This window comes from Acanthochromis polyacanthus, chromosome 19 (genome assembly GCF_021347895.1).
Source record: "Acanthochromis polyacanthus isolate Apoly-LR-REF ecotype Palm Island chromosome 19, KAUST_Apoly_ChrSc, whole genome shotgun sequence".
NCBI lineage: Eukaryota > Metazoa > Chordata > Actinopteri > Pomacentridae > Acanthochromis > Acanthochromis polyacanthus.
In genome coordinates, this window is record NC_067131.1 from 2991828 (window position 1) to 3010249 (window position 18422).

The following is an 18422-nucleotide window of genomic DNA, read 5'->3' on the forward strand; positions in this document are numbered from 1 at the left end:
AACAAATATTAACCACAAACTGATACAAAATGACTTCAAAGACACAAATATTAACCACAAACTGATACAAAATGACAACAAGGACACAAATATTAACCACAAACTGATGCAAAATGACTTCAAAGACACAAATATTAACCACAAACTGATGCAAAGAAACAAATATTAACCACAAACTGATGCAAAATGACAACAAAGAAACAAATATTAACCACAAACTGATACAAAATGACAGCAAAGACACAAATATTAACCACAAACTGATGCAAAATGACAACAAAGAAACAAATATTAACCACAAACTGATACAAAATGACAACAAAGAAACAAATATTAACCACAAACTGATACAAAATGACTTCAAAGACACAAATATTAACCACAAACTGATGCAAAATGACAGCAAAGAAACAAATATTAACCACAAACTGATGCAAAATGACAACAAATAAACAAATATTAACCACAAACTGATGCAAAATGACAGCAAAGACACAAATATTAACCACAAACTGATGCAAAATGACAACAAAGAAACAAATATTAACCACAAACTGATGCAAAATGACAACAAAGAAACAAATATTAACCACAAACTGATGCAAAATGACAACAAAGAAACAAATATTAACCACAAACTGATACAAAATGACAGCAAAGAAACAAATATTAACCACAAACTGATACAAAATGACTTCAAAGACACAAATATTAACCACAAACTGATACAAAATGACAACAAAGAAACAAATATTAACCACAAACTGATACAAAATGACTTCAAAGACACAAATATTAACCACAAACTGATGCAAAGAAACAAATATTAACCACAAACTGATACAAAATGACTTCAAAGAAACAAATATTAACCACAAACTGATACAAAATGACTTCAAAGACACAAATATTAACCACAAACTGATACAAAATGACAACAAAGAAACAAATATTAACCACAAACTGATACAAAATGACAACAAAGAAACAAATATTAACCACAAACTGATACAAAATGACTTCAAAGAAACAAATATTAACCACAAACTGATACAAAATGACTTCAAAGACACAAATATTAACCACAAACTGATACAAAATGACAACAAGGACACAAATATTAACCACAAACTGATGCAAAATGACTTCAAAGACACAAATATTAACCACAAACTGATGCAAAGAAACAAATATTAACCACAAACTGATGCAAAATGACAACAAAGAAACAAATATTAACCACAAACTGATACAAAATGACAGCAAAGACACAAATATTAACCACAAACTGATGCAAAATGACAACAAAGAAACAAATATTAACCACAAACTGATACAAAATGACAACAAAGAAACAAATATTAACCACAAACTGATACAAAATGACTTCAAAGACACAAATATTAACCACAAACTGATACAAAATGACAGCAAAGAAACAAATATTAACCACAAACTGATACAAAATGACTTCAAAGACACAAATATTAACCACAAACTGATACAAAATGACTTCAAAGACACAAATATTAACCACAAACTGATACAAAATGACAGCAAAGAAACAAATATTAACCACAAACTGATGCAAAATGACTTCAAAGAAACAAATATTAACCACAAACTGATACAAAATGACAGCAAAGAAACAAATATTAACCACAAACTGATACAAAATGACTTCAAAGAAACAAATATTAACCACAAACTGATACAAAATGACTTCAAAGACACAAATATTAACCACAAACTGATACAAAATGACAACAAGGACACAAATATTAACCACAAACTGATGCAAAATGACTTCAAAGACACAAATATTAACCACAAACTGATGCAAAGAAACAAATATTAACCACAAACTGATGCAAAATGACAACAAAGAAACAAATATTAACCACAAACTGATACAAAATGACAGCAAAGACACAAATATTAACCACAAACTGATGCAAAATGACAACAAAGAAACAAATATTAACCACAAACTGATACAAAATGACAACAAAGAAACAAATATTAACCACAAACTGATACAAAATGACTTCAAAGACACAAATATTAACCACAAACTGATGCAAAATGACAGCAAAGAAACAAATATTAACCACAAACTGATGCAAAATGACAACAAATAAACAAATATTAACCACAAACTGATGCAAAATGACAGCAAAGACACAAATATTAACCACAAACTGATGCAAAATGACAACAAAGAAACAAATATTAACCACAAACTGATGCAAAATGACAACAAAGAAACAAATATTAACCACAAACTGATGCAAAATGACAGCAAATAAACAAATATTAACCACAAACTGATGCAAAATGACAGCAAAGACACAAATATTAACCACAAACTGATGCAAAATGACAACAAATAAACAAATATTAACCACAAACATACGTAAAACAATTACAAAGAGGCAAATCAACTACAGACAACTAAAAATGACCACAGAGAAAGGACAGACCTCAAACAGACTCAAAATGATGACAAAGATGCAAAACAACTATAAAGTCATGCTAAATGAGCATAAAGAAACACAGAATCACCACAAACGCATGTGAAACAACAACAAAGAGATGAAAAATGACGAAGAAGAGGTTCAAAATTCCGACATAAAAACAAAACTTGACCTCAACCAGATGCAAACAGCAACATAACACTGCAGTTAGACCACAAAAAGACATGAAGTGACCACAATCTGATGCAAATGACTAAATAGAGATTCAAAATTACCACAAAGAAACAGTTCCAACACAAAAACGACACAAAACATCTGCCAACATGCAAAACAGCTACAAAGACACGCAAAATAACCACAAAGCAACAAAGGTTGACCTCAAACTGATGCAAAAAGTCCTTCAAAGATGCAAAATGAATGTAAAGAAACACCAAATGACCACAAAGGGATGCAAAATGACTAAAAATAGGTTTAAAACTACCACAAAGAACCAAAACTTGACCACAAACAGATGCAAAAAACAACATAATACGTACAAAATGACCACAAACACATACAGAATGACCACAATCACTTGCAAAACAGCTACAAAGAGACGGAAAATGACCGAAAAGAAACAAAGATTGACCTCAAACTGACGCAAAATGACTAAAAAGAGGCTCAAAATTACCACAAACAAACAAATCTTGACTACAAAAGGATGTAAAACAACCAGAAAAAATACAATATGACCAAAAATAAACACAAAATGATCACAAAGAGAGCAAAAACGACAAAGCAATAGACATAGACTATAGATACACAACAAAGGGCAGCAAACGTACCTTACACAAATACAAACAAAACTGATGCAAACAGGCTTAAAACAATCAAAAAAATGTGTTAATTAGATACAAGGAGATAAAAATCTGCATTAAATAGTTTCACATGCAGCTACAACTAGAACCACAAGAACAGCAGCTGTAGAAAGATGCAAAATGATGTGAAAACATCTGTCAAGAGGCAGAAAAAGTCCACATTTAGACACAAAACTAAAAAAACAAACACAAACTGATGACAAAGATGCTAATAAAAGGAAAGCGGCTGCAAAACAAACACAATAAGCTGCAAAAAAAACCAAAAAGATGCTAAATAAATTCGAAAAGATGCAAAACTATGAGCAAATCTCCAAGAAAAATCAGTCAGTTTGTGGATGTTTGTGTCTCTTTTACACTTTCATGCTTGATTTTTTTCTTTTTTTATGATTCTTTCATGCACACACACAGTTAATAAATGAGTATTCAGTGCAGCTTTAAGATTCTATAAACAGGTCAGGAATGTAAATCAGGGAATGCAAGAATCCACTCTATTATTATTATTATTATTATTATTATTCTGCAGCTGAAAGCAGCAAATCCTCTCTTAAATCTGATTTCAGGGACTTTTGATGAAAACTGCAGCGTCCGACTGAGATTAAACTTTATATCTGCGACTTGTTTTTAAATATTTACGTCCTCGGCAGGAACCTGGAGGCTCAGAGAATAAGACAAGACGGCAGAGAGGAAATATCGAGGGATGAGTTTGTGTTTTTTTTATATGTGGGTTATTGGCAATATATGAAATATGAAACTACAGAAAACCGTTTCCACTGAAGTGTGATTTGGTTCCCACAGGTGATGATTGCACTTTACTGCCGCTGACTGCTTTATTCTCTATTTTATGCCGAGAAAACGACATAATTCCTGCAGGAGTAATCACGCTGTGTATTTTCACAGTGAGCTCTGAATGATTTTTGGTTTTTTTAAATTTCCGCCTGAGAAAACGTTCCAGCTGCAGATCTGTGAGGCCAACGGGAGCAACCCTGAGCTCTGAGATAAGAAATGTGTGAAGCCCAGTAAACCAGCAGCTCAGAGTGAGATCTGACAAAGAGACATTTTTACTTCCAGCGGGGGAAATATTTCATTTGGGAGCAGAACGGTATAGATCCGTAGAAGGGATCCATCTCCATCGTTTGGTTTGTTTTTACTTAACGTGTCTAAATATTCCCATGAGGGACGAGTTATGCAAATGAGCACACATGGAAATGAAATATTCATTCATTTATTCCACCTAATCAACTCTGTAAATTAGAATCAGTGATGCAAAAGCTATTGAACCTGTTTTTAAAACTCTCAGCTGCAATTCTGCGTCCGGTTTAATCCTAAAAGCTCCAGCTGCAGAGACACAAAGCAGCCGAAAGTGACTGCATGAATCACTGCAAAGAGACAAAAATGAGCACGAGAAGACTCAAAACAACTAAAAAAGAGACTCTGACGACAGAAATTAGCAACGAGGAGATAAAAACTGATGCAAAGAGACATAAAATAAGCACGGAAGGATGAAAGTTGACCACAAACTATAGAGAGATGCAAAATGAGTACGAAGAGAGAGAAATTTTACAGAAAATTGCTAAAAGAAAACAAAGAAAGTGGCTGCAAAGCATCACAAAAAGGTGCTAAGAATGACAGAAAGATGAAAAACGGAGGCAGATGTCCACCAAGAAACACAAAATGATGACGATGAAAAGCCAAACAAATACAAAGAGGTGCAAATAAATGACAAAAAGACACAAAAAGATGCAGAACAGCCACAACAAAGGAATGCAGGACCACAGAGAGATGCAAAGTGACCACAAACGGACTCAAATCAAACAGGAAGAGATGCACAACTACTGCAAAGAGACGTAAGCATTCAAAAAAACGATAAAAAAGGAAAACAAAGAGATACGATAAGTACAGAAACATGGCAAATGACTTCAGAAAGACTCAGAACAAATAAGAAGACGTGCAGAATGTTTGCCAAAATGCACAAAATGTCCACAGAGACGACAACCCTAAACACAAAATGACGAGTAAGACGCCAGACAAACATAAGGGGATGCAAATCAGTTTCAAAGAGACACAAAAACGTCCACAGAGAGACTCAAAGCACATTTGGAAACCTGGAAACTAATGCAAACACATGCAAACAGACTTTAGACTGCTTCAGAACTACCACAAAAAGATGCCTAAGACTGCATAAAAATATGGAAATATGCCGAACGTTTGCCAAAAGAGACAAAACAAAGAGATGCCAAACAAACGTAAGAGGACGCAAGTCAGTTATAGAGACGCAGAATGAACACAGAGGCTCGAAACACGTCAGAAAATGTGCAAAACTAATGAAAAAACACAAAGAGAAGCAAAGTGGGTACAAGAAAACTCAAAACGAATACAAGAATGCACAAAATGACAAAAAAGAGACAAAAAAACGACCACAAAGAGACTCGAAACACATTTAGAGACATGCAAAACTAGTGCAGTGATGTAAAAAGATGCAGAATGAAAGCTAGAAGGCTCAAAAGAAATAGGAAAACACGCAGCATGTCTGCACAAAACAGACACAAACAAGAACAAAATGACAACAGAGATACCAAAGAAAAGCTGGGAAATTCAATTTTACAAGATCAGCTACAAAAAGACTGAAAACGCATTTGAAAACGTGCAAAATTAATGAAAAAAAACCACAAAGAGCTGCTCAGTGAGTACGAAGACGAGCAAACAGACCACAGAAAGACGCAAAAGGACAACAAAGAGACTCAAATACGAAAACGTGAAACAAGTTGCTCACAGAGAGACACAAAACGATCACAGAATGTCGACTAAGATGCCAAAGAAACACAAGAAGCAGCAAACCAGCTGATTCATTTTTACATTTTAGAGCTTAAAGCTTTGGCAGCAGCTGTTTCTTGCCGCTTGCTGAATCTGTAATTGTCTGTACTTCGAATTTTGGGTAAATCACTGACTGGAAAACGTGTTAAACAAATTAAAGCGGCAGGGAGGAGACAAACGAATGAATGTTGACGCTAATCGTGACTGATGGCCTCTGCTGGCGTTTCAGGTGCTGGTTCGGGAAGCGAGCCGGCGTCTACACCGACTACATCTACCAGGGGCCCATGATCCTGGTGCTGGTGGTAAGAATCTCTCTGGTTTTTTTCATCCCTGTCCGCTGATACAATTAGTCTTCATTACGTCTTAAGTTTCCTGGCAGGCGTTGAAAGCTGCAGAGCTCAACACATTCTTCACGTTAGCGGTGATAAATGCTTTTCTACGGAGCTTAAATCTCTGCAACTTGGCAACTTCCTGGATCTAATTTGAGGCTTCAGGCTGAGAAACAAGAATGAAATACAGATATATGTTCAGTCTTGTAGGAATTAATTCAAACACCGCTTCATTTCCACACCTGGAGGGGACGTTTTAGTAAGATCACTTCATTACTTCGTCGGCTCTCACCGAGGATCCGTCTCGTCTCACACAGTTTCTGTTTAAATTCCAGTTTAAGAGGAAAATAAAACGTTAAAGTGGACACAAACTGGACCTCCTCAGCGGCGAAACGACGGTGGAAACGATGATGAAAGGTGCTGAAAATGTAAAAGCAGGCGAGAACCCTGGTTTTCACCTGCAAAATGTCTCCCCAAAGAGACACGATATAATGGTAGAAATGGAAAATTACCACAAGCGCATGCAAAATAACAACAAAAAGATGCAAAATGACTACAAAGAAACAAACATAGACCACAAACTGATGCAAAATGACTGAAAAGAAACGACGATAGACTTCAAACTGATGCAAAATATCTGCAAGACGCAAAATGAGGTAAAAAGGAACAAAGATACACCTGCAACTGATGCTAAACAACTTTGAAAAGATGCAAAATGACAGAAATGGAACAAAGGTAGACCTCAAACTGATGCAAAATATCTGCAAGACGCAAAATGAGGAAAAAAGGAACAAAGATACACCTGCAACTGGATGCTAAACAGCTTTGAAAAGATGCAAAATGACAGAAATGGAACAAAGGTTGACCTCAAACTGATGCAAAACAACCACAAAAGTATGCAAAATAGCCAAAAAATAAACAAAGGTAGACCTCAAACTGATGCAAAATATCTGCAAGACGCAAAATGAGGAAAAAAGGAACAAAGATACACCTGCAACTGATGCAAAACAGCTTTGAAAAGATGCAAAATGACAGAAATGGAACAAAGGTAGACCTCAAACTGATGCAAAATATCTGCAAGACGCAAAATGAGGAAAAAAGGAACAAAGATACACCTGCAACTGGATGCTAAACAGCTTTGAAAAGATGCAAAATGACAGAAATGGAACAAAGGTAGACCTCAAACTGATGCAAAACAACCACAAAAGTATGCAAAATAGCCAAAAAATAAACAAAGGTAGACCTCAAACTGATCGAAAACTACAAAAAGATGTAAAAGGACCAAAAAGAAACATAGATAGACGTCAAACTGGTGCAAAATATCTACACAACGATGCAAAATGAGAGAAAAGGAACAAAGATACACCTCAAACTGATGCAAAACAACTTTGAAAAGATGCAAAGTGACTGAAGAGAAACAAAGTTAGACGTCAAACTGATGCAAAATATCTACACAACGATGCAAAATGAGAAAAAAGGAACAAAGATACACCTCCAACTGATGCAAAACAACTTTGAAAAGATGCAAAATTGCTGAAAAGAAGCAGTTAAATGTCAAACTGATTCAAAATGACTAAAAAGAAACAAGGATCGATCTCTAACTGATGCAGAACAACTACAAAACACTACAGAATGACCACAAAGAAACACATATTGACCAACAACAGATGTAAAAACACCAGAAAGAGATGCAAAATGACCCCAGAGAAACCAGCATCCACCTCCTCAGTATTCAGACGGCGTTGTGTCGCTGCGACCCTCAAAGATCCTGCAGATTTTTACAGATTGCTTGGAGACTCGGTCCGGCTTCTCGCAAAAAGCTTCAGTCATCTCTCGCCTGGCCGAGCTCCAGAAACGCTGCTCTGAGTGCAGACGTGGAATTAAAATAAGAACGTCTACGCCACCGCTGCGCTGAAATACAGATTTGAGTTCCATCTGGCTTTATTAGGAGGAAATATTGCAGCTTTCAGTCCGCTTTACTCAGCTCTACAGCAGAGACTCTTCATGCATCGTAATGTTTGCTGTGTGTTTAGTTTGTGTGGTAATGTATGGCAGCTGCACGGTTTAACTTAACTTTCCAGCAGAATATTCTAAAGGAGTCACACACTGTTCTAAGTAGTTAAATACTCAGTACTGGTGACACGCGTGCACGTGTTGGTTCCTTTATTTTCTTTTTAATTTTGCAAATTTTAAAGGAAAATGAGCATCATGCACGACTCAAACAGTTCCTCTTTCATCAGCTTTGTCTCAAACACGATCAATACCAACAGAAATTAAAGAATAATTACTTCACACAAACAATTCCCGAAGACTTTTATCCGTTTTTCTGTTGGAGATGGCCAAAATTTGTTTGTTTCTTCCTCGTTGTTTGAGATTTTTGGCAAATAGCTGGTTTAGTTTCACGCATATGTGGCCGTGAAATGAACAAAGAGTCACAGAAATACATGAATAAAGACACAAAAATAGCCTAATAAAGAGGTGATGGATGGAAGTGGTGAAATAAGTTCAAAACATGTTTATATTTATGTCATTTTTTATTGCTAAAGTCACTTATTTTGGTATTTAATTCTTTATAATTCTTTGTTTTCCATAATATGCTGAACAAAACCAGACATTTGACAGTTTTTTGGACAAACTGGACAAAACAAATGTGTGATTATGTGACAGAATAGGCTCCAAGTTAATAAAAGAATTAGTTTTTTTGAGTGTAACACACAGAGGTCGAGCACGTCTGAGCCCCCATAGAGGACAGAACGGCAGTGAGGAAGCTTTACTGCTGCTGTGATGGCATCCTAAATAGTTTACCGTCTGAATCGTGCTTTCAAACAATGCTGCTCTCAGAAACGGGACCCAAGAGCAAAGCTAAAGAGTCTTTTTCTCAGAAGAACAAGGTTACAAAAGCCCGAGCAGGCAAAGTGCAAAAGAAACGAGCCGAGGCGAAAATCCCAAACCACAGGCGAGGTCAAAAACAGCATCAGGATCAAAACAGGCCGCAGAGATCAGAGAGCTGGAGGGAGGAAGATGGAGGAGAGATGAGGGTAAACACTGTAAAAACTGCATGAAGAGGCTGCAGGTGATGCAGGAGGAGAAACATCAGACGGATCAGTGGACACAAACACCAGAATGAATCTAAGAAGACGGAAAATTAGAAAAAAAAAACAGGGCTGATGTCATTTAAAATGCAGTTTTAAAGGTGCAGTCTGCAATTCTCCGGCTTGTCAGCATATTTACAAAGTGAGTAAGATTGACTGATGAGCACAGGATTAGCATTACATCACGTTTAAGGAGCCAAAACAAACATCTAGTGGAACATGAGGAGATATTTGCTGCCCATCTCTAAACAAAAACGGCACTGGAGACTCAAAGTAAATACAAAAATATGCTAAATTAATGCAAAGGCAAAAACAGGCAGAATATCTGAAAAGAGACACAAAAGACACAAAAATAAAGAGTCTTTTCTCAGAAAACCGAAGTTACAAAAGGACACAAAAACCAGAATGAATCCAAGAAGAGAGAAAGTTAGAAAAATATCAGGGCTGATGTCATTCAAAATGCAGTTTTAAAGGTGCAGGAAGAGTTAGCTTGTTAGCATATTTACATAGTGTGTAAGATTGACTGATGAGCACAGGATTAGCATTGCATCACATTTAAGGAGCCAGAACAAACATCTAGTGGACCATGAGGAGATATTTACTGACCGTCTCAAAATGATGCAAAATGACCACAGAGACGCAGCGAACAACAGAGAGTTGAAAAAACATGCAGAATGTCTGCAAAGAGACATAAAATGACCACAGAGTAAAAACAAGCATAGAAATGCAAAGCTAATGCAAAGAAATATTATTTACAAGATTTAAATAGACATAAATATGTTATACATTGATTTAAAACCACCACAGAGAGATACCAGCAGCTGCACAGACTCAATAATCAATAATAAAAAATGTCGTCATCATTGTATCTGCAGCCCGAATGAAGGATTTATAAAATATGGTACACACTCTGTGGTGTTAGATGAGAAAACAGCTGATTTGTGACAGAAATGTACAGTAAGTTGGACGACTCATTGGATGAACTGGTTGTTCTGTTAACAGCAGTAAATCCCAGTTTCTTCTGTCTTCTCTGTAATTTTTGCCGGATTGGATCGGTTTTGGCCCACGGGCTGCATGTTGATCTCCAGGTTTTGCTTCTCCTGTATAAATTGAGATTTCATGTGGACATTCTGATCACCTCCTCTGTTAAATCTCCCCTGACTGTGCTCATTTTTCTGCTCAGACTGACCTTCCCGCCCTTTTTCCAAACAACACATTCCCTTATCTCTGCTCTCCTTCGCTGATAAAATCATATCTTCGAGAGGCGCTTTTCTGCACTGGTTCTTTCCTCCTCCTCCTCCTCCCTGCGGCCCACATCTGCCTCCTCCAATATCCCTCCGCCTCTCACCCTGAAAACGCTCCGGTCTTGCTTACAATAGCGCGTTCTCTCGGGCTTTTATCTCTTTGCCAGCCTCTTGATCCCGCAGCGTCGTCGTCCTGGTTTGGTGTCCGGAGCGTTTTTGTGGCTTTCTCCTGACATTCTGCTGCTGGACGTGAACTCTCGTTGCCTCGCCATCAGCGGCTCTCAGGCTGTGGCCAACGAACGCGGGATGTTGTTAGAAATGTTAACACAAGCAGTAATGCGTGGGGTTTAGCGGGCCGTTTCTTGAAAGGCCGCCAAACATCTGCTGGGGCCAAGGTCGGGTCGAGTGGCCCTGGAAAGTATTCCTGCGTCTATTTTCGCTGCTGCGTTGCATCATTCACACCTATTGATTTTGTCACTCGTCACACAGCGGAGGAATAATCTCGAGGAGCGTTTCAGATACACATCGTACATACATTTCCCCCCTCTGTCAGTAAATCCCCGTTCAGCCGAGCCTTAAATAGCTCAGCGCCTCATTTCCATGGAGCTGCAGCGTCGTCCAGAAGCTGTTAACGCCGGCTGACATGAACCTCAACACCATCAGCCGTAGTTTATTTTAAGTCCTGCTGTCATATAGAGTCAAGAGAGAAACAATCCTATAGGTCCTTTTAGTAGTAAGTAAAATAATATGTATATAAATGTAGATGCTAAATCACTGATGCACGAACAAAGCAGCTTTTTATTGTTGGAGCTGGTCAAGGTCAAGCTAATTTTACACGCTCATGTATATTCATCGGGCATTTCATCATATTTTAGAAGCTCATCGCAAGCTTTGTGTGTAAATTATTAATGGTGTGATGCTCACAACAAACCAACATGACAGACAGGTGTGCTATCTTTAAAAGAAATTGCTAAAATGGCACCATTTATGAGCCAGATTTTTCATTTCCTGTCGGTGTTTGATCTATTTCTCTATAAAAACAACCAAATCTAACCTTAAAATCTTAGTTTTTTGTGAAAGTTACGTGTCTCATTTTTTTGAAAAAAACAAAAATATACCGTCTGCTCCATATTTATCTAATTTTCTGAGCGATTTTGATCTTTTCTGAATGCTAACCATTCTGAATTTGCACCCAAAATGCTCCAAAATTGAACTTATATGCGCCATTGGAGCCTCCACAGTGAGAAAGAGGCAGAGGAATACGGTGGCCGACAGGGGCAAACACGCTGCAAACCGCAAAAGCGCTGCAAACACAGAAATGATCCAAAACCAAAAACTCACAAACGCATGAAACACATACAAGAAAAAAAATGCTGCAAGAGAAACAAGCTGCAATCACAGAAACGATGCAGAGGCAAAGACTTACAAAATCACAAAACAGATGCAAATGAAAAATGCAGCAAATATATAAAAACACACACAAACCCCCAGAACAACCGCAAGAGAAAAACGCTGCAAATTCAATCCACAACGGAAGTGCACCAGACACGAAGAAGAAGAGAAGAAGGAGAAGGAGAAGAAGAAAGTGAAAGTGTCTGATATTTTTTAGTGTGAAAAGGTACGTTTTCATTTAGTTTTAGCATCATGTTTTACTTGGCTGGCATCTTTTATACAATATCATTTTTATACAATATTATCGAAGAGCAGCGCACTTCCGTTGTGGATTGAATTTGCAGTGTTTTTCTCTTGCGGTTGTTCTGGGGGTTTGTGTGTGTTTTTACATATTTGCAGCATTTTTCATTTGCATCTGTTTTGTGATTTTGTAAGTCTTTGCTTCTGCGTCGTTTCTGTGATTGCAGCATGTTTCTCTTGCAGCATTTTTTTTCTTGCATGTGTTTTATGCGTTTGTGAGTTTTTGGTTTTGGATCATTTCTGTGTTTGCAGCGCTTTTGCGGTTTGCAGCGTGTTTGCCCCCTGTCGGCCACCGTAGAGGAAAGCAAAAAAGAACTGCAAAACATAAAGCAGCACCAAGTCATGTGTGTTACTAGTTATTGGTGCTCCTACTTAATATAAACGACTGTTTCTTGTCAAAGTCACTCAGAACCTTACGCTGCCTATTTTGCCTGCTTCTATCACTCTGCTGGTGTCGTTAAAACCAGATAATTCCTGTTATTCACGTCCCCAGTCGGTGGTTTTAATGTTGTGCCTGACTTTATGAACAATTCAAATAACATAAATGATTGAAGTTGAGCTAACTGTACATTAAACATGCATGTGACCCAGGTTAAAGTGTGCTACAGTGCTGAGATGATTCTATATATGCAGATGACTTCGTGATTTAACCTCGTGAACAGCTGTGTCCCCTACGCTTGCAAAACAAAAGTGAAAAATAAAGAAATTTAGAATTCTAGTGCCATATATGTCAATCTGGATGATGGTGAAATTTAGTCCAAATTATTCACACAATATTCAGAGTATTTGCACTTGTTTGCTGGGTTTGAATCCAAAACAGAGAAAATCGGGCTTAAATGCAGAAATATAAATCAGTTATGGGAGCAGAAAGGCTCCTGTCGGAGTATTTCTGTGTAATCAAAGAGAGAAACTGTCATTAAAGAGAACAATACAAGAGAGGTGTTTGTTAACACTTGATTAGAGCTCGATTAAAACAAAACAGCATTTCTCTGATTCCACAGACGCTCCAAACCTTCATTAAGACTCTCGCGTTGCTGTGTTTGATTCCTCCGCAGATCAACTTCATTTTCCTCTTCAACATCGTGAGAATCCTGATGACCAAACTTCGAGCCTCGACCACCTCAGAGACCATCCAGTACAGGTTAGTAAACAGTTCTGCTGTTTGCTGCTGCACCTGCAAGAGGAAGCTGAGCCCTGGGAAGTTTCTGGATGTTTTCTTTGCTCATATCACCTTTTTCCTCACTGTGGGCTCATTTTTCACCACAGTGTAAAGTCCTGCACCTCTGTGGAATCATCACAACCACAGCTAGAAATGCAGAGGAGTAAAACATGTCTTCTGTGCATTCTGACAGTAATAGAGCCATAAATCATTCACATCTGCGCTGAAAAAGGCAGAATTTTACATTTTTCACTGAATCCAGCTGACGGAAACATTTCATTTCTTGCCAAATTTTAAAGTGGTTTCAATGACAAATCACAGGTTTGATTGTTTTGCTAGGACAGTACTCTGAAATTGAAAGTCTGCAGATTCTTCAAGTTTTTGTTGTTTCCAACTTTGATGTGTGATGTCATTTTGGCTGCAGTTCACTCAGCTGAAAAATCCCTGAATTTTTGCCACATGAATGCTGCTCTAAACTCTATCACTTGTGGCTTCAAAGTTGCGCTGAGGAAGGCAGAATTTTTTGTTTTTCACAAAATCTGGTTGTAAGACATGATATATTTTTTTTTACAAATGTTTAAATGAGGAATATAGAGTGAAGCAGTTTAGATGAAATATCACTGTTTTAAGCTTACACGTCAATAGAACGGTGTTTTGAAGTTGAAAATCCACAGATACTTTCAGTTTTTACTGTTTCTGGCTTTGATAAATAATATAATTATGGCTCCGTGTAAACACTGCCTGCAGTTCAACCAAATTCAGCTGAAAAATCCCTGAATTTTTGCCACATTTATGCTGCTCTAAACTCTATCACTTGAGGCTTTAAAGTTGCACCGAGGAAGGCAGAATTTTTTGGTTTTTCACTGAATCTGGTTTGAAAAAAAATGCTTTACTTTTTGCACATTTTTAAAATTTTAAAGTGATTTAAATATCATCATTTTAAGCTCACATTTCTAAGTGTTTTTTTTTTTGGTAGAATGGTGCTTTGAAATAAAAAATCTGCTGTTTCTGGCTCTGTTAAATGGTCTAATTTAGTTGTTCAGCCCTGCCGGTGGGTTTTGGGGGTTAAATCGTTCATGTTTCATGCCTGTGGAGCGTGCTGGAGGGAACCCAAACGCTCCTTTGACCCTCAGCGCTGCCGCCTGCTGAGCCTCCATGTGACCGTTCTTCATGACTGTCTGATCTCCTGGTCTGCAGGAAAGCCGTGAAGGCCACGCTGGTGCTGCTTCCTCTGCTGGGAATCACCTACATGCTGTTTTTCGTGAACCCGGGCGAAGACGAGATCTCTCAGATCGTCTTCATTTACTTCAACTCCTTCCTGGAGTCCTTCCAGGTGAGACGCAGCAGAATGTCGTCTCTGCGTGGGCGGACGGTGTTTTTTTTTACTCATAATTATAATGAATGGACAGAAAAATACTCCACAGCTCTCCAGAGATGATTGAATGGCTGATAAGCTGCTGTGTGTGCGATTAAAACAGGTCAGTGCGTTGATGTTTTCTTTTTTTGTCTCCTCCTCTCACAGGGCTTCTTTGTGTCGGTGTTTTACTGCTTCCTAAACAGCGAGGTAAGCACTTCCACATTGGAGTATTGATTCCACGTTTTCCCCTCCCCTCCTGCCTCAGACTTTTGTTGAATGTTCTTCCTCTGCGGGGCTCCTCTGCTCTCCCTTTTGGTGGCCGTCGCTGTTTGAGTGATGAAGCTCGCAGCTCTTATATTTAGGGCACAATTAGGACTTGTCGGGAACCCGCATCAGTGACATCACTCTCTACGCTTTATGACAATGTCAGGCCGGATTTGCTTTCAGGGAGAAATCTGGGGTGAAACCCTCTCAGAATAGCACACAATATTAATATGCATGCAGGGAGGGATGCTGCTGTGTGTTTAATGTGAGTTTAATATTAATATTAGCGGTAGTACATTTATCAGGATTCATTTGTGTGTGGTCTAGGAGCAGCATTTTCAAGGCTTTTGCTCGGTTTTGTTGTTTTTTTTTAACACAGAGACAGTAATTGTGCCACAATTAGAGATGTTAAAGTTAGAAAATTCGATTTAAAAAGACACACTGGTAGAAATATGGATCTTTCTATCTCAAATCATCACATTATTAAGAAAAATTTCTCCACAATTTGCCTCCAATTTTTAGAAAATGTAATATATGTTTTTGTGTCTGGCCTAGGAGCAGCATTTTCAAGGTTTTTGCTTGTTTTTTTTAGGAATCAGACAATAATTATGCCACAATTACAGACATTAAAGAAGAATTAGATTTACAAAAGACACATTGGTAGAAATATAGATCATTCTATCTGAAATCATCAAATTTTTAGAAACAGTTTCTGCTTGATCATCTCTAATTTGCCTCAGATTTGTAGAAAATGTAATATATGTTTTTGTGTGTGGTCTAGGAGCAGCATTTTCAAGGTTTTTGCTTGTTTTTTGAGCACGGAGACGATTATTCTGCCACAATTAGAACCCGTTTTCCATCAGTCAGTTTGTCCTCTTGGTCAGCAGTAACAGCTAGCTAAATATCTAGCTTCTAGCAAACAACACAGAAAACATGGAATAAAAATGCTACCATTGATGTGTAAGCTGAGACAATCGATCCTGTGATAGTTTATTACATATTATTGATCAATATGGAGCAGAAAACTGTACAAGAGAAGGTTAATTTTTCAAAAAATTTTTGAGGCCTAAATGTCATCCAATTGTGGAGTCCGTCTGTCCATCCATCCATCCATCCATCCATCCATCCATCCATCCATCCATCCATCCATTCATTCATAGTCTTCCACTTATCTGGGGTTGGGTCGTGGAGGCAGGAGATGAAGCAGATCATTCCAGACATCCTTCTCTCGAGCGACTCTTTCCAGCTCTTCCTGGGGGATCCTGAGGCATTCCCAGGCCAGATGAGATATATAATCCCTCCAACAAGTTCTGGGTCTACACCGGGGTCTCCTCCCAGGCGGATGTGTTCAGAAAATCTCCAAAGGAAGTCTCCCTGGAGGCGTCCGAATCAGGTGTCCAAACCACCTCATCTGGCTCCTTTCTACTCCGAATGTCTGAGCTTCTCCTCCTGTCTCTAAGGCTGAGCCCAGACACCCTACAGAGGAAGCTCATTTCAGATTTTAGTCGCTTGTATGTGTGATCTTGTTCTTTCAGTCATTACCCAGAGCTCCTGACCGTAGGTTGAGTGTTGGAACGTAGATGGACAGTAAATCGAGAGCTTCTCCTTGTGGCTCATCTCCTTCTTCACCACGACAGTTTGCTACAACCAATCCTCGTGTCCATCTCTACCTCCATTTCCCATCACTCGTGAACAAGATCCCAAGACACTTGAACTCCTTCACTTGGAGAAGCAGCCTCCCCCCCTCCCAATTCTGCAGTGACAGACAAACTCATAAACTTTCCAATCACAGTTCATCTCTTCATGCATCAGGAGAACAAACAGTGAAAGTAGCTGCTGTTACTTCAAAGCGTTGTCCAGATTAGCGGCCCCATTATGCTCCCCAAGGTCCCAATCGATACCTCTATTGCTAAACAGACCATAAATGCACCACCTGATCATCAAATCGTGAACCTGCCGGATCACAATCTGATGCGTCGCTCTGACAGATCCGGTTTAGCTGCAGCACATCCCAGAATAATCATCACCTTTACCAGCGATCCCTCGGCCTGCATGTGGACGTAACATCGGCTTCTGGGATCTCCAGCCGCATGACGAATGAGCATCTCATCAGGAAGCGTGTTGCAGAGGCTTAGCCAGCATGTGAAGCTTCCACAGGATATTGAATTGGTGTTTAGTTACAGGCCGAGGGACGCAATGAAAGAGATGAACAAAGGATCCCCGCGGTCACACTCACCAGAACAAGGAAACACTGAGCACCAAAACATGTGTAGAGGATTAAATGATGGTTCTCGGAGCCAAACGTAATGCCGGTTGGTGCAGATGAAGGTTTTTTTTTTTAACCATTAGACGACTTTTCTTTTCCTTTCTGCATGTTTTAGATCTTGGAAAACTGATAAATGTGTCTTTTTATTTACTTTTAACAGCAAACAAAGACGCATCCAAAACAACATCTCAGTAAACGGCGCCGGTGAGCCGTCAGTCAGCTGACAGAGTTTAATTCTTTCCCTTTTCTGGTGATGACAGGTGCGCTCGGCTGTGAGGAAGCGTTTCCACCGGTGGCAGGAGCAGCACTCGATCCGAGCCAGGATGACCCAGGCCATGTCCATCCCCACCTCGCCTTCACGGGTCAGCTTCCACAGCATCAAGCAGTCCACGTCGCTCTGAGAGGAAGAGGAGGGAAAAAAAACAACAGAAAAGAAAAAACTCCAGCTGTCGTCGTCATCGTTTCCTGCCACATCACTGGAGTTCACTCAAACACTTTTATTCTGAGCCGGGACAAAAGGCTTGGAGAGCCGGAGAGACGCTGCGTCCGTCTCCGGAGCCTCAGGAGGGACGCTGTGTGGACTTTCAGGAGAAAATGGACGACGAAGGGCGGGGTGGGGAGGTGGGGACGGACAAGGCAGACTTTGTAAAATTGTGAGGTTTGTGGATCAAAAGACGACCAAGCTGATGTGTGGATGTGAATGTACAGCACTCTGCCATGGAAGGTTGTTCTGTATTCCTGCTGGCACACTTTTGTCTGTTTCTGTCGTGTTGCTTTCATCATCATCATCATCATCAGTGAGCTGGCGCCGCTGGACCGCACTGAACTGGATTCACCTCCCAGCGGACGCCCGGCCGCTCCGGGCGCAGTGACG

At 39.0% G+C, this 18422-nt stretch overlaps 1 protein-coding gene across 1 annotated transcript in view; it reads left to right on the forward strand.

Moving 5' to 3' along the window:
• Positions 1 to 18059, forward strand: part of LOC110961312 (corticotropin-releasing factor receptor 1-like) — a 110295-nt gene extending 92236 nt beyond the window's left edge. The window contains exons 10-14 of the mRNA XM_022208882.2: positions 6375 to 6447; positions 13558 to 13643; positions 14859 to 14994; positions 15184 to 15225; positions 17809 to 18059. Of these exons, the coding sequence (XP_022064574.1) occupies positions 6375 to 6447; positions 13558 to 13643; positions 14859 to 14994; positions 15184 to 15225; positions 17809 to 17949 (478 nt within the window). The 3' untranslated portion in view covers positions 17950 to 18059. The remainder of the gene's footprint in view (positions 1 to 6374; positions 6448 to 13557; positions 13644 to 14858; positions 14995 to 15183; positions 15226 to 17808) is intronic.
• The last annotated feature ends 363 nt before the right edge of the window (positions 18060 to 18422 follow it).